At 43.6% G+C, this 14874-nt stretch overlaps 2 protein-coding genes across 2 annotated transcripts in view; one reads left to right on the top strand and one right to left on the bottom strand.

The window, feature by feature from the left end:
- slc31a1 (solute carrier family 31 member 1) overlaps positions 1-3939 on the top strand; it is a 32379-nt gene extending 28440 nt beyond the window's left edge. The window contains 1 exon segment of the mRNA XM_048558732.2: positions 2-3939. Coding sequence (XP_048414689.2) covers positions 2-42 — 41 coding nt within the window. The 3' untranslated portion in view covers positions 43-3939.
- A 4999-nt stretch (positions 3940-8938) lies between these two features.
- Positions 8939-14860, bottom strand: cdc26 (cell division cycle 26 homolog). Its single transcript, XM_048558735.1, has 2 exons — positions 14703-14860; positions 8939-9461 (listed from the first exon to the last, which is right to left on the bottom strand). The coding sequence occupies exons 1-2, from the start codon at positions 14781-14783 to the stop codon at positions 9288-9290; spliced, it is 255 nt and encodes an 84-aa protein (XP_048414692.1). The 5' UTR covers positions 14784-14860; the 3' UTR covers positions 8939-9287.
- Positions 14861-14874: the final 14 nt, after the last annotated feature.

The following is a 14874-nucleotide window of genomic DNA, read 5'->3' as shown; positions in this document are numbered from 1 at the left end:
CCTCTTCAGCTGGAAGAAGGCAGTGGTGGTGGACATCACTGAACACTGCCATTAACGACGGCAGTGAGCAAATTGCACGCCCCAGCACTATGATCTGCAAAGCGGGAAATGACCATTCAGCCAGTTTAAAAATACGGACAGACACCGGGGACACACACAAACAGATGGACACACACATGGACACACGCAGGTGGGGACAAATAAATGCTGGCACCCCCTATACATACACACATTAATCTGTTCAGACTCCAGTTGAAGGATCGCTGCTCAAATCGTTTTTTTTTGTGCTTCACGCCTTAATTGCTGCCAAAGAGCAGATTTACACTTCCTTTTCAGAAACCTGAGGCATGATCTTGGGTAATGGTGCTGGAGCAGCCACTTCGGACTACATGTATAATGAAGTGTGCTATGAATCCTAAACGATGAGCCATTGCTTTACCTGGAGTTGTTCTTGAAATCTTTACAATGTTGTCTTTGCTCAGATGGGATTATGTAAAACTCTAATCACTTCAAACTATCTAAATGAATTTCTGTTTTAATTGCAGTTTCCCATAGTTCACACAGTTAAAGTGAGCAATAGTTATGGCCAAAACTATATCTTCCTGCACTGATATAGCATATCAGTTTGTAGACAGAAATGGCATAATTAAGTGAGGACATGTAGTCACTCTGTGAGTTTCTCCTCTCGTATAAGTGAATAGTGAAGCAATTTTTATTTTGCAAGGATTAAATTTTTTTAAAAAATAGAACTTTCAAATGTGTTGTACAAAGCTGAATACTATCAGGACCAAGACTTAATGATCACTTCATAAGTAGTTTTTTCAAACAAAAAGACCTTCTGTCCCTCAATAAAATACTCAATAGCATACATAATGTTAATGGCAAGAAATTGTATTTGTTTGGTTCACATCAAGAATATTTGATTTTTTAAATGTAATTGTTCACTTTTTTAAAAAGTCTGAATACAGAAATGCATCTGTATTGTCTGCAATTTGCATTCTTGCCCACAACCCCATCCTTTAGTTCAATCTCCTGGTTCTCAAAATTGATGCTTGGATCCCTGATTCGTAATATTTTCTATTTGTGCTGACGGAATTGTAATTTAATAAGAAAATTATGTATTGATTCCAGGTAGATATATGCTATTACCTGGTGTTTGTGTTAGGAATTTTCCTCACTATTGGTTAGCAAAGTATTTGTACTTGTATTCATTGGAGGACTGGGAGACTCCTTTGATGGTTTTTTTGGGTGCTGCTGGGCCTGCACAGATACATATCAATGGAACAACCTTGCTCAGGACCAATAGGAATGAATGGACTGGTCCTCCGGAATCTATTTTTAGAAATTTGATCAATTTTAATCAACTGCTGATTGTAGTCCAGAGCAGCTCAGAAATGGTGAGGGAACTTTAGGTTTTGCCAATTATACTAATTCAAATGTTCTTTTTTGCCGCGTTTAGTTTAGGAGAGCCAGGGGAGTAGGCAAGGAAATGAGTTCAATCAGGTCCTTAATTCTACTTGATAAGTTTCAGTGGCAGCTGTGAAGGTCTGTAAGATCAATGTGATCTTCTCTGGCTGGCATTCAAGAATCACAAAGCAATGTGTGAATGTGGAGACCATTTGGCCTAATTTACATCGTCATTTTGCAGAAACCTGCTGTTCCATCAAGATGGCAATGAGTGTTTAGCCTGTTCCAAATGATTTGATGTACTGAGATTCTACAAGTGCTGGCTGGTCACCTCTACTCAAGTACCCTTTGCAATTGAATTTATAGGTTGCTCCAGTAAGGGGACCATTATAGTTCAGGCTGAATATTACTTGCATCTAACGTCTATGTATATGCACTTTTCCCTTAGGATAGTGAGCTGCTTGGCTTATTTGCATAATCCCACCCATTCCTGATCCAACAATTGTGGATGCAGTACATTATTCTTACCCAACTGAGATCAGTGGTTGAGTAAGATGGTAGATAATGCATTTATCCAGTGTCACTAGACAGTTATAAAACCTGGTATAAGAAAAAAAAATAGTAAGAATCTAAAGAATTTGTAGATTGTAGACTGACTACCCTGCTTATTCCAAAAATTTTGGGTCTCTGGTGTCATATTATCACCAAGCCCATCAAAGCATTATACCTTAGAAGATCTTCAGTGTTTTGAAATAAACACTTACAGTGCAAACTTCAGAAAATGTACTGGACATAGTCAATGGAGATGCAGCTCTCTTGTGTAACTGTGCTCTTTTTTGGGCTTCTAGCAGTCCGTGAAATGTGGGATGTTGTCTGGAAGGGTCACGTCCCACACAGAAGTCTCCCCTCATTGGTTTTAATTTTGTTCACTAATGTTGTGCTGATTCACCACCAATCATGGCAGTACTTCATCCTCTGTCATGTTCTTTCAGCCTTGCTTGTATTTCCTAATAGAAGGAATTATGAGGTGGTGCTACTGTTTAATACCTGAGTTACAACTTTAATCTGGTCAGCATTAAATAGGTACAATATTTTTTTCTAGTAATAGCCCCAGGACAGAGTTTCCAGAGGCACCACTAAGTAACACTATTATACTGTTTGTAAAGTGAGAGCCTTTTTGTAAAATGGTACCAGTTAGGTGTATACTTAAAGCTTGCTAATGGGGCCATTGGGGTGGGAATGACACAAACCTTTGAGCAGCAATTGGTTAATTAAAAAAATATTTTGAGGGCTGTGTGTTTGCAATTGATTGTCCTTCCTCATCTTGCAGTAAGTAACTTTTTCATATTAGCTGCATAGTGTCACTACACATCTGACCACATGAACTAAGCCTGCAGATGAGATGTACTTTGTGTTGAGGTTGTCCCCCACTACTTTCTCCTGGACTCCCGCTTTTATTGGGATTTTCAGTCAAATTTTTTTTCCCCCTCTAATTCGTAGAGATTCTGCTGTGAAATAAAAGTAAAACACAAAATGCAGGAAATACTCAAAACTGTCGAGATCACTAACCTAGATGCTGTTTCTTTCTCTCTTGCTGATCGATTGTATTTCCAGCATTTTCTGTTTTTAATTTTGGACTACCTGTATTGGCTTATGTGAAACGGGTTTGTTATTGATCCCTAAGTCCTCATTGCTTCCAATTCATTAGCTCACATGGCAGTGTCAATGAACATGGTCATGTACGTTTGTACTACAGTCATGATCCATGACACCGTAAAGTGTCATTTGGACTAACCAACAATGAATGACAAGGTGTCCTGCATTTAACTGCGCACACAATGTTTCTCTCCTCTGGTACTCTTAAAATATTGCCACTGAAAGCATTCCATTTTGGATTTTAAAACTCAAGCTGAGCAGAAAGAACCAATGGTAATTTTAAACTAAAACTTGGCTCCAAACTGGATCTGTGTAAGTTTGGCTTTTATGCATTTAATGTTGGAGCAGGAGTTGACAAGTGTTCTTCCTCGTTTGTGCTGCTATTTTCACATTTGTGCTCCCAGAACTGCTTTTAATACAGCTGAACATCAAAATGTGATTTATAAAAGTGTACTCTCCTTCTGAAATAAATGGCAATCCTACATTTCGCATTGAATATAGCTAATAAAAGGATATGATGGGGAAAATATTGTAATTCTTTGGTTGTCAATCTTGTACAAGATGTTTTTTTTTAAAATCACCCTGTAAAATTTGGTACATGTTTACTCAGCTTGTATTTGAAATTCAGTGCCTTTGGTTCTCTTGAATGAATAATGGTCGCCTATTGTTAAGCCTTTGTCTTGTAATTTGATTTCTCAGTTCTCAAACATGTTGATGATTTTCCTCCCACTCCAGCACCTCAGTGTTGCAATGTTATCTTCCTAGTGAGCTGTCAGAAACAATTCTTGAGACTGTACAATGCAATTTTCTGTACTGGAAAAATAATATATTATCATGCTTATTTCCAATAAACTATTAGTTTGTCTTTTAAACTTATTTCTCGTGTTGACAAACCATCTTGTGCAGGTGTAAGATCTGAGCAATGAAGAATGGTCTCTTTTTAAATACAAGCATCAATAAATAATACAAATGTATCTTCAAAGAGCAAGTGCTATAAATAAAATGAGACAATGGGACCTGCAGATGCTGGAGAATCCGAGATAACAGCGTACAGCTGGAGGAATGCAGCGGACCAAGCAGCATTTTAGGAGTACAAAAGCTGATGTTTTGAGCCTGGACCCTTCCTCAAAAGGGGGAACGGGGGAAGAGGGTTCTGAAATAAATAGGGAGAGGTAGATCGAAGCTAGGTGGAGAGGAGAAGGACAAGTTGAAGAGGTGGGGATGGAGCCAGTAGAGGCGAGTGTAAGTGGGGAGGGGATAGGTCAGTCCAGGGAGGACGAAGGAAAGATGACATTAGTAGGAAGGAAATGGGGGCGGGGTGGAGAATAGGAGAGAGAGGAAGAACAGGTTAAGGAGGTGGGGAGGAGCTGGACTGGTTTTGGGATGCAGCAGGGGGAAGGAGAGATTTTGAAGCTTGTGAAGTCCACGTTGATACCATTGGGCTGCAGGGTTCCCAAGCAGAATGAGTTGCTGTTCCTGCAACCTTCAGGTGGCATCGTTGTGGCACTGCAGGAGGCCCAGGATGGACATGTCATCTAAGTGCGAGGGGGAGGTGCAGTTGTTTATTGCGAACCAAGCGTAGGTGTTCTGCAAAGCAGTCCCCAAGCCTCCACTTTGTTTCCCCAACATAGAGGCCACAACGGGTACAGCGGATGCAGTATACCACATTGGCAGATGTGCAGGTGAACATCTGCTTGATGTGGAAAGTCGTCTTGGGGGCAGGTGTAGCACTTCCTGTGGTTGCAGGGGACAGTGCCAGGTGTTGTGGGTTGGAGGGGAGCGTGGAGTGGACAAGGGAGTCACAGAGACTGGTCCCTCCGGAAAGCAGACAAGGGTGGGGAGGGAAAAATGTCTTTGGTGGTGGGGTCGAATTGCAGATGGCGGAAGTGTCGGAGGATGATGCGTTGGATCTGGATGTTGGTGGGGTGGTACATAAGGACAAGGGGAATTCTCTTTTGGTGCTTATTGCGGGGACAGGCTGTGAGGGATGAGTTGTGGGAAATGCGGGAGTCACAGTCGAGGGTGCTGTCGACCACTCTGGAGGGGGGGGAAGTTACGGTCCTTGAAAAACGAGGACATCTAAGATGTACGGGAGTGGAATGCCTCATCCTGAGAGCAGATGCAGCGGAGGCGATGGAATTGGGAATAGGGTATGACATTTTTTGCAGGAAGTCAGGTGGGAGGTGTATTCTAGGTAGCTGTGGGAGTTGGTGGGCTTGAAATTGATATCTGTTTCTAGATGGTTGCAAGAAATGGAGACAGAGGTCCAGGAAGGTGAAGGAGGTGTTAGAGATAGTCCAGGTGAACTTGAGGTTGGCGTGGAAGGTGTTGGTGAAGTGGATCTCCTCTTGGGAGCAAGAGGCAGCGCCGATACAGTCAATGTAACGGAGGAAGAGGTGGGGTTTGGGGCCAGTGTAGGTGCGGAAGAGGGACTGGTCCACATAACCTACAAAGAGGCAGGCATAGATTGGGCCTATGCAGGTACCCATGGCCACCCCCTTTGTCTGTAGGAAGTGGGAGGAATCAAAAGAGAAGTTGTTGAGGGTGAAGATGAGTTTAGTGAGGCGAATGAGGGTGTCGGAGGAGGACTGTTCGGGCCTGTGGGACAGGAAGCAGCAGAGCAGAGGATTTCACAAGTTTCAAAATCTCCCCTTCCCCCTACTGCATCCCAAAACCAGCCCAGCTGGTCCCTGCCTGCTTAATCTGTTCTTCCTCTCGCCTATCCCCTCCTCCCACCTCTAGTCGCATCCCCATTTTCTTCCTACTAACCTCATTCCGTCCTCCCCAGACTGACCTATTCCCTCCCTACCTCCGGACCTACACTCACCTCTACTTGCTCCATCCCTGCCTTTTTCACTTGTCAGTCTCCTCTCCACCTATCTTTTCCTCTGTCCATCTTTGATCTGCCTCCCCCTCCCCCTCTTCCTTTTCAGATAAAGGGTCTAGGCCAAAAACATGAGCTTTTGTGCTCCTAAGATGCTGCTTGGCCTGCTGTGTTCATCCAGCTCTACGCTTTGAAAAGGAGTAATGAGCAAACTGAGATAACAAACTGTGGTTTATTCCTGGTCTGCTCTGGTAAACTACTTGTACAAACAATTCCTTTCTCTACCACCAACACTGAGATGGTACCCACCCTTTACGAGACAATGCACTGGAGAAATTCATCAAGGTCTCAGTACCTTCCAAACTTGTGATCAATTCCACCTAGGTGAAGAAGAGATACAAGGGAACACCAACACTACCGGAGTTTCTCCCCAAGCCACTTAGTATCTTTTAATTTGTCTGCTCACAAATACTTTGACCTAATCAGTATACAATCATATTCCGAATTGCTGGAATTGTTTCTTTGCTCCTGTGGCTATAGTGATTTTGATGGCATTGAAACACAGAGTCTTACTGAGAGGCCAAGACCCCATTTTGTGCTTTGTGACTTGGAACTATATCAGCAAGTCCAAATCCTGGCACCCCCAAGAGCACTGTGGGTCTACTACAGCAGTTCAAGAAAGCAGCTCATCACCACCACCTCAACACAACTAGGGATAGGTAATAAATGCTGGACCAACCAACAATGCTCACATCCTACACTTTAACTTCAAAAATTTGAGTAGAAAATCCAACAGCTCATTTAAAAAAAAACTCAAAGTGCAGCTGTGTTACACATATCCCTGTCTGTGTTAAAGTTATTTTTGAAGTTATACCAAATAGCTGACTGGTTACATGAATAATAGGAATTCAAACTTATTCCATTCCTGTTTGCTGAATGTAACCTGCCTCTATAACCCAAATATTATTGGATAGACCACGAAAAGGATTAAGACCAATTAGGTTGGATCCATCCAACTGTGGTACAGCCATGTAGCTAATTGAACAGTGCTGATTTTAAAAGAAATTAAAATGAATCAACTTGTGCAAAAATATCATTACACATCTCTGGAGGAGGTAGGATCTGAAGTCAGACCTCTGCCTCAGAGATAGGGACACTATCAGTATAACAGCCCCAGCTCTAATTTTAAAGTGAAACAACCTACTTGTGCATGTGTCTCTTTTAATGGGGGCTACCTATTTAAACCGGTTATAATCTAATTACATCCTCTTGCCAATGAAAATGCTTCAGTGCATTTACCAGCAGCAGAAAGTAATTACTATAACAAATTTACAATAGAAAGATGACCATTAGAATTTATGATGGAAAAATTCACAGACACTGTGCCCAGATGGGAGATTACCAACAGGCAGACCTATTATGGACCAGTATATCACTAGACCAGTATACCAGAAGCCCAGATTGCATGGGTTTGAATCCCCTGTGGCATATGGTGAAATTTGAATTGTTATAACAATCCAGAATTAAAAACTTGAATAAGGACAGTGAAAGCATTGTCAATTTTACTCCCTTCAGTTCTAAAGAAGAATCACATTGGATTCTCCACAACCTTTTTTTCTGTCCATTGATGCTACCAGACCTGCCGAGTTTCCCCAGCATTCTTTTTTTCTGCTACTGGTCAAGACAGTTTAGATGTGGTAATAATATCCAGTTTGGAGTGGTGTGCAGTGTGGAACAAAACGTGGAGATGGCAGTGTTTCCATGCACCTGCTGCCCTCTTCCATCTTAGCGGAGGTCACAGATTTCAGACATTCTGCCAAAATAGCCTTGGCAAGTTCTGCAGTGCATCTTGTTGACATTATGTCATCTGTAAGCAAAATGCAGGATAATATTTTAAAACTTAAAAAAGAGAGACTGGATAAACCAAACCTCATCATAAAGTAGCTGGCACTGATTGATTAATTGTCTGACCCAATAGGGTAGCACAGTTTCCATGCATTTTGTTTTGACACAATTAAATGAGTCTTCTACACCTGCATACAACACTTCAACTTACATCCAGAACACTTCAATATTACAGGCAAAGCTCTGAACCTGATCATCCAGCAGCTAATATTCCCGATTGTCTACTGTTACCCCGACGTAAGCAAACGGGGGTAGGGGAGGGCATTATAATAAACAGCAGAGCAAATAAAGTTTGTTAACAGGGTGTGTTTTACAGAGAGCAACAGAATCCTAGTTAAAGGCAAGGAACATGAGAATAGTGCTCAAATAGTTGAATGGTGGAGTATCTAAACAGCTAACTCTGCTTTCATGTCCCTGAACTGCTATTAACCGAACTTGTGGCCATCCTGCAGCAAAACCTGGCCAAAGCAGGGGATTTCTCCAGTAAAGTATGATGAATAGAGAACAGCTACAACTGACACGCATGCAAATCAATACCAGCCATTTCCAACAATGAGATCTCTGGGTGTGATTAATGGGGAAAATGGTCTCGACTTTCATTTGCATTCAAGAGAGGTGTGTCATTACGTGCAGCCCTCCATCTCTTCCATGGACTGTGCTGAACAGAGATGAGAGGTAACAACAAACCCAGTATTTACCAGTCCAGCCTGTCTCTGCCTCCCTAACCGGTTCTTCCTCTCACCCATCCCTTCCTCCCACCCCAAGCCGCACCCCCCGCTACCTACTAACCTCATCCCACCTCCTTGACCTGTCCGTCTTCCCTGGACTGACCTATCCCCTCCCTACCTCCCCACCTACACTCTCTCCACCTATCTTCTTTACTCTCCATCTTCGGTCCGCCTCCCCCTCTCTCCCTATTTATTCCAGTTCCCTCACCCCATCCCCCTCTCTGATGAAGGGTCTAGGCCCGAAACGTCAGCTTTTGTGCTCCTAGATGCTGCTTGGCCTGCTGTGTTCGTCCAGCCTCACATTTTATTATCCCAGTATTTTCTGATTGCTGTTATTTTAATGCTAACAGTATTCGATCTATTAAAGTAATGCTGATCAGAAAATCTAATCAATTTTTTTCACTTCTACCACAAATCATTTCAAATGGAAAAATAATAGGCATGTTTATTATCTTAAAATAATGCGAGTAAAATCCAATATAGTGTGATCATTGGAATTCACAATACAAGTCATTCCTAAAAAATGAAGGATCAGCTCATTACCTCTTTATAAGACACTTGTGGAAATATTTACAGAGCACGTGGCTAGATCAGTGATTTTCACACCATTTTATCTTGCATTTGGCACTGTCCTTAGCAGGAGAGGCAGCTGGACACTAATTCTGCCAAGAGCAACACGTCTTTGAATTAACAATCCTAAATATTCAGGTAATATTTTGCAGCCTGGTGAACGTGTACACTCCATACATGTTGCTGTCAATAGGCCATCAGTGGAGGTTCCCAAACAGAGAGAAGGGTTTGTTGATGTGAGGATTGGGTCGGTAACCAATTCGCTCATTTATCTTCTCTCTGACCTTGGCATCATCTCGTGCTCCATTTGCACTGTCCACATCACTGGAGCTCACCATGACTCCTTCCTCACGCTGCTGTTTCTTCCGATTCTGCAGAAAGATCAGACCACATTGAGGATTTACCATGTGTGCCCACAACTCTTAAAACACCTCAGGTGGAAATTAGACACATTGCAGCCAGAGGGGCAACAACCCGGATGTCTCACCAAAAGGACCAGGACTACCACACAGCAAAAACTGGTGAAACCTCTACAGAGCTCAAACAATCCTATGACAGGATGCAGGGCAGTGCAATGTTCCAGCTATGGTGGATTTGATAATTATGGGACAGTAAGCATTTAAACTGTAAACACAGGAGCAGAAGTTAGCCATTCAGCCCATCAAGTCTGCTCCACTATTCAATGAGATCATTGTTGATCTGATTCCTAGGAGTTAAGGCAAAGACAAGAACTTTCAAAAGAAGGTTGTTCCAAGAGAACAAATTGTTGGAGCACTGACAGACATTTTTGTATTCTCCTTGGCCACAGGTGAGGTCCCAGACAACTGGAGAATAGCTAACGTCCCATTGTTTTTTTTAAGATTAGATTCCCTACAGTGTGGAAACAGGCCCTTCGGCCCAACAAGTCCACACTGCCCCTTGAAACATCCCACCCAGACCCATCCCCCTAAAACCCGCACTTCCCTGAACACATTCCCCTGGGCAATTTAGCATGGCCAATCCACCTAGCCTGCACATCTTTGGACTGCGGGAGGAAATCGGATCACCCAGAGAAAACCCACACAGACACGGGGAGAATGTGCAAACTCCACACAGACAGTCACCCGCAGCTGGAATCGAACCCGGGTCCCTGGTGCTGTGAGGCTGCAGCGCTAACCACTGAGCCACCGTGCCGCCCAGAAAGGGTAACAGGGATAATCTTGGAAATTACAGGCTTGTAAGCCTCACGTCAGCAGTAGGGAAATTATTGGAAAAGATTCTCAAGACCTATACACATTTAGAAGCAAATGGACTGATTAGTGATAAACAGCATGGTTTTGTGTGGAGGAAGTCACGTGTCACCGAGTTAACTGAGTTTTTTTGAGGAGCTTGCGAAGATGTTTAATAAAGGGAAAAGCAGCTGATGTTGTCTACATGGACTTCAGAAGGCCTTTGACAAGGTCACTCATGGCTGACTGATGCAAAAAGTGAAGTCACATATCAGGGATGAGCTGGCAAGATGGGAGACAGAAGGTAGTGGTGGAAGGACGCTTTTCAGAATGGAGGGCTGTGAGTGGTGGTGTTCCACAGGGATCAGTGTTAGGACTTCTGCTATTTGTGATCCACATAAATGATATGGAGGAATACGTGGCTAGTCTTATTAGTAAGTTTGGAGATGATACAAAGATTGGTAGAGTTACAGATAGGAGGATTGTCAAAGGATACAGCATGATATAGATCAGTTGGAGGCAGAGGCAGAAAGATAGCAGATGGAGGTTAATCCAGACAAGTGTGAGGCAATGAATTTGGAACGTCACATACAGGTAGAAATTAAACAGTGAATGTCAGAACCCTGAATGTGAGAGATCTGGGTGTGCAGGTCCACAGATCACTGAAGGTGGCAGCAAGGGTAGATAAGGTAGTAAAAAAGGCCTATGGGATGCTTGACTTCATTAAAAGGGGCATTGAGTATAAGAATAGACAAGTTATGCTGCAGCTTTATGGAACTTCAGTTAGGCATACTGTTCTGGTCACCACACCACCAGAAGGATGTGGATGTTTTGGAGAGGGTACAGAAAAGGCTTACTAGGATGTTGCCTGGCATAGGGGATTTTAGCTATAAAGGAAGGTTGGATAGACTGGGTTTGTTTTCACTAAAATGCAGGAGGCTGAGTCACGACCTGATAGAGAAGTTTAGAAGATTGTGAACGGCATGGATAGAGTGGAAAGTATAAGGGTTGTTTGCAGGGTGGAAGGGTCAATTACTAGGGGACATTGTGTAAAATCAAATATGGTACACTCATTGGAACTCACAGCACGAGTCATTCCTAAAAAATCGAAAGATCAGCTCAATCCTCACCTGTCTTAAATGGGTGACCCCTTATTCTGAAATTATGCTCACTGGTCCTAGATTCTCCCCTACGGGGAGACATGCTTTCCACATCTACACTCTCAAGCCCCCCTCCAAAGTATCTTGTATGTTTCAATTTGGTCACCTTCCATTCTCCTCAAATCAAATGAGTACAGACTCAACGTGCTCAACATCTTCCCAGAAGAACATCCTTCCATACCTGGAATCAACCGAGTGAGCCTCCTTAAGACTGTCTCCAATGCCAGTATATCTTTCCTTAGATAAGGGGACTAAAACTGTTCCACAGCATTCTAGGTGTGGTCCGATTAGTACTTATATAGTTTTAACGAGTTCCCTCTATATTTCACTCCCCCGAAATAAAGGCTAACATTCCATATGCATTCACTATTAATAGCTGAACTTGATAATTTTTTTATGATTCATGCACGAGGACTCCTAAAATGCTCTGTGCTGCAGCTTTCTGTAGTCTTTCCTCATTCAAATAATATTCTTTTCTTCCTGCCCAAGCATGTAGCCTCACATTTTCCCACATTATATTCCAACTGTCAAATGTTTGCCTACTCACAACTTGTCTATATCCCCCTTGCATCGTTGTCCCCTGTAATTTACTCACCTAGCTTGGACAAAGCAAATAAACTCATGTTAGAAAATCAATACATTTCTTCAGTGTGTTCAGGGCAGTTGTTTTACAACAATATGCACTAGAACCAACAAGCAGGCAGGCCATATTAGTTTAATAAATGAACCAGATATTCATTAAGAGCCTAATGGTGCAGGAACATTTACCAAAAGTGATTGTGGAATCTATGGTTTCCCTTTCTCAGCCAAAATTTATTTCCTTTGTAATGTCTCTCCTCTCTTTGCTCACCAGAGTTCATCTTGTTCGTAAGAGCCATCTTGTACTCCCACAGCCCTATTCCCACTATATTACTGACCACCAACTTTCCTTCCTTGCTCACACATTAACTAAAACCACTAATGGTTCTATCTCTTCTGGTTCTGACCCTCTCTCCTTCAAATGTGCCATCATATTTCCCTCATCAAAAAAATACCTTTAATTCCCGCTGCTTGCAAACTGCTGCCCTATCTCTGACCATCCCCATTCCAAAATCCTTTGAAGTGTTTGTGGCATCTCAAATCTGTGCCCATCTTTTCCAAAACTTGAATCCTTCCAATCAACACTGCAATGGCTCTTATTCAAGTCACAAACAACACCTTCTGTGATCACACCACAGGTAAACTATCTTTCTTCATCCTGGCTGTGGCTTTCAACATGGTAGCCATCTTCCTCCAATTACTTTCCTTTGTTGTCCAGTGGGTGAGAGTAGACTGGCCTGATCCCATTCTTATTGCATCATAGCCAGGGAAACCATTGGCAATGACTTCTTTCCATTCCTACAGTGATCTCAGATGTCCCCCAGAGATCTATCTTTGGCCCCCTTCTATTTTTCACTGTACACTGTCCCTTGGCAATCAGTTTCACATCTATCTCACTACTACCTTACTTGAACCCTTCACTGTCTTGACTTTGCCTTCTTGCTACTCTGACACCCAAGATTAAATGGAAGCAGCGATATTGTGCTCCTGAGATGCTGCTTGGCCTGCTGTGTTCATCCAGCTTCACCCTTTGTTATCTTGAACTCTTGCAGCAACTTGGTTTTACTGCCGTCTCTGTTGCAATGTCTGACTCCATTACTACTTCAGCTCTTCTGCCGCTGAAACCCTATCCATGCTTGTTATCTTCAGACTTGACTATTGTAATGCATTCCTCGCTGCTCTCCCACATTCTAAACACTGAATTTGAGGTAACTGAAGTCTCTGATGCCTGCAGTCTAACGTACAGCATTCACCAATCCCTCTTGTACTAGCTGACCCACACAGACTACTAGTTAAACAATACCTTTATTATAGAAAATCTTCATTATTGTTTTCAAATCCCTCCACAGCCTGGACCCTCCTGACGTTCATAACCTTTTCCAATTCTGAGACCTCCAAAATATCACTGCACGTCTAATACAGTTTCAATATCCCTAATTTTAAATCATTCTGAAGAGGACAGGCAGGAATTTTTTAAAAAAAAGGTTCTTCAGGGTAGTAATGTGATAATGGGAACTGCAGATGCTGGAGAATCCAAGACAACAAAGTGCGGAGCTGGATGAACACAGCAGGCCAAGCAGCATCTCAGGAGCACAAAAGCTGACATTTCAGGCCTAGACCCTCCATCAGAGAGCATCCTCTCTGATGAAGGGTCTAGGCCCAAAATGTCAGCTTTTGTGCTCCTGAGATGCTGCTTGGCCTGCTGTGTTCATCCAGCTCCGCACTTTGTTATCTTCAGGGTAGTAATATCTGGAATACTTCCAGTGCCATGAGCTAGTGAGGATAGGAATAGAAGGATACAGCAGATAAATGTATGGCTGAGGAGCTGGTGATGGAGAGGATCCACAATTTTGGATCACTGGAATCTCTTCTAGGGTACAAGTGACCTGCATAAGGATGGATTGCAGCTGAATTGGAAAGGGCCTAATACTCTGCTGGGGAGATTTGCTAGATTTCCTAGGGAGATAGTGAGAAAAGAGGACAGTCCCCAAAACTGGTAGAGATGGGAAAAGGAACAGGTCAGACAGTCAGGAACAAAGCAGAAAACGAGCTATTACGGATGAATTAAACTGCATTTATTTCAATGCAGGAGGCCTAACAGATAACGCAGATGAACTGAGGGCATGGTTGGGAACATGGGACTGGGATATCATAGCAACTATAGAGACGTGGCTCAGGGATGGACAGGGCAGGATGCTTAATGCTCCAATGTATAGATGCTCTAGGAAGGATATAAAGCGTGTGCAGGGGATGGGGGTGCGAGCAAGTGGCAGCAGTATGGGGGGGGTGGGCACTGGGTGTGAGTGCCTGTGCCAGGGTGGGGGTGGTGGGAGTAAGTGCAGGGGGTGTGCAAGTGGCAGGGGTGCATGTGGGGTGTGGGGGTGTGGGGTATGTGTTGGGGGGTGGGGGAATGTGGTGTGTGTGGTGGTGGTGGGGGGGGGGTTGGTGGTGGGGAGGGGGGGGTTGGTGGTGGTGTGGTTCGGGTCTCCTGCCGCCTGACTGAAGTGATTTCCAGGTCCCTTTGTCGGTGCCGTGTCCAGGCGATGGTGGGTCTGGCTCTGGAGGCGGACGGTGAGGCCCAGGCCCAGGCCTAGGCCCCGCTGAGGTTCTGTCGGAGCGAACCTGGCGCCAGCCCTGGCCAAACTCCTGTCACCTTGACACTCACCTCCAACTCCTTCTTCATACTCTCAAACTCCTCAATATCGTCCAGCTTCAGTTCGAGCCGAGTAGGCTTCCTCCGCAACATTCTGCCGCTAGAAGTCACGTCCAACTTGGTCGCTTCAGACCTTACAGGCGACACCTGGCGTCACCACGGCATGGCACACTGGGACATGTAG

The sequence above is a fragment of the Stegostoma tigrinum genome, chromosome 29 (assembly GCF_030684315.1).
Source record: "Stegostoma tigrinum isolate sSteTig4 chromosome 29, sSteTig4.hap1, whole genome shotgun sequence".
In the NCBI taxonomy this organism is placed as follows: Eukaryota; Metazoa; Chordata; class Chondrichthyes; order Orectolobiformes; family Stegostomatidae; genus Stegostoma; species Stegostoma tigrinum.
This window is presented reverse-complemented; position numbering and strand designations above follow the sequence as displayed.

Coding starts and splice junctions, on each gene's coding strand:
- cdc26 (XM_048558735.1), bottom strand. CDS start 14,783: ATGTTGCGGAGGAAGCCTACTCGGCTCGAACTGAAGCTGGACGATATT. Junction 9,462..14,702: donor GTATGAAGAAGGAGTTGGAG/GTGAGTGTCAAG, acceptor ATCTTTCTGCAG/AATCGGAAGAAACAGCAGCG.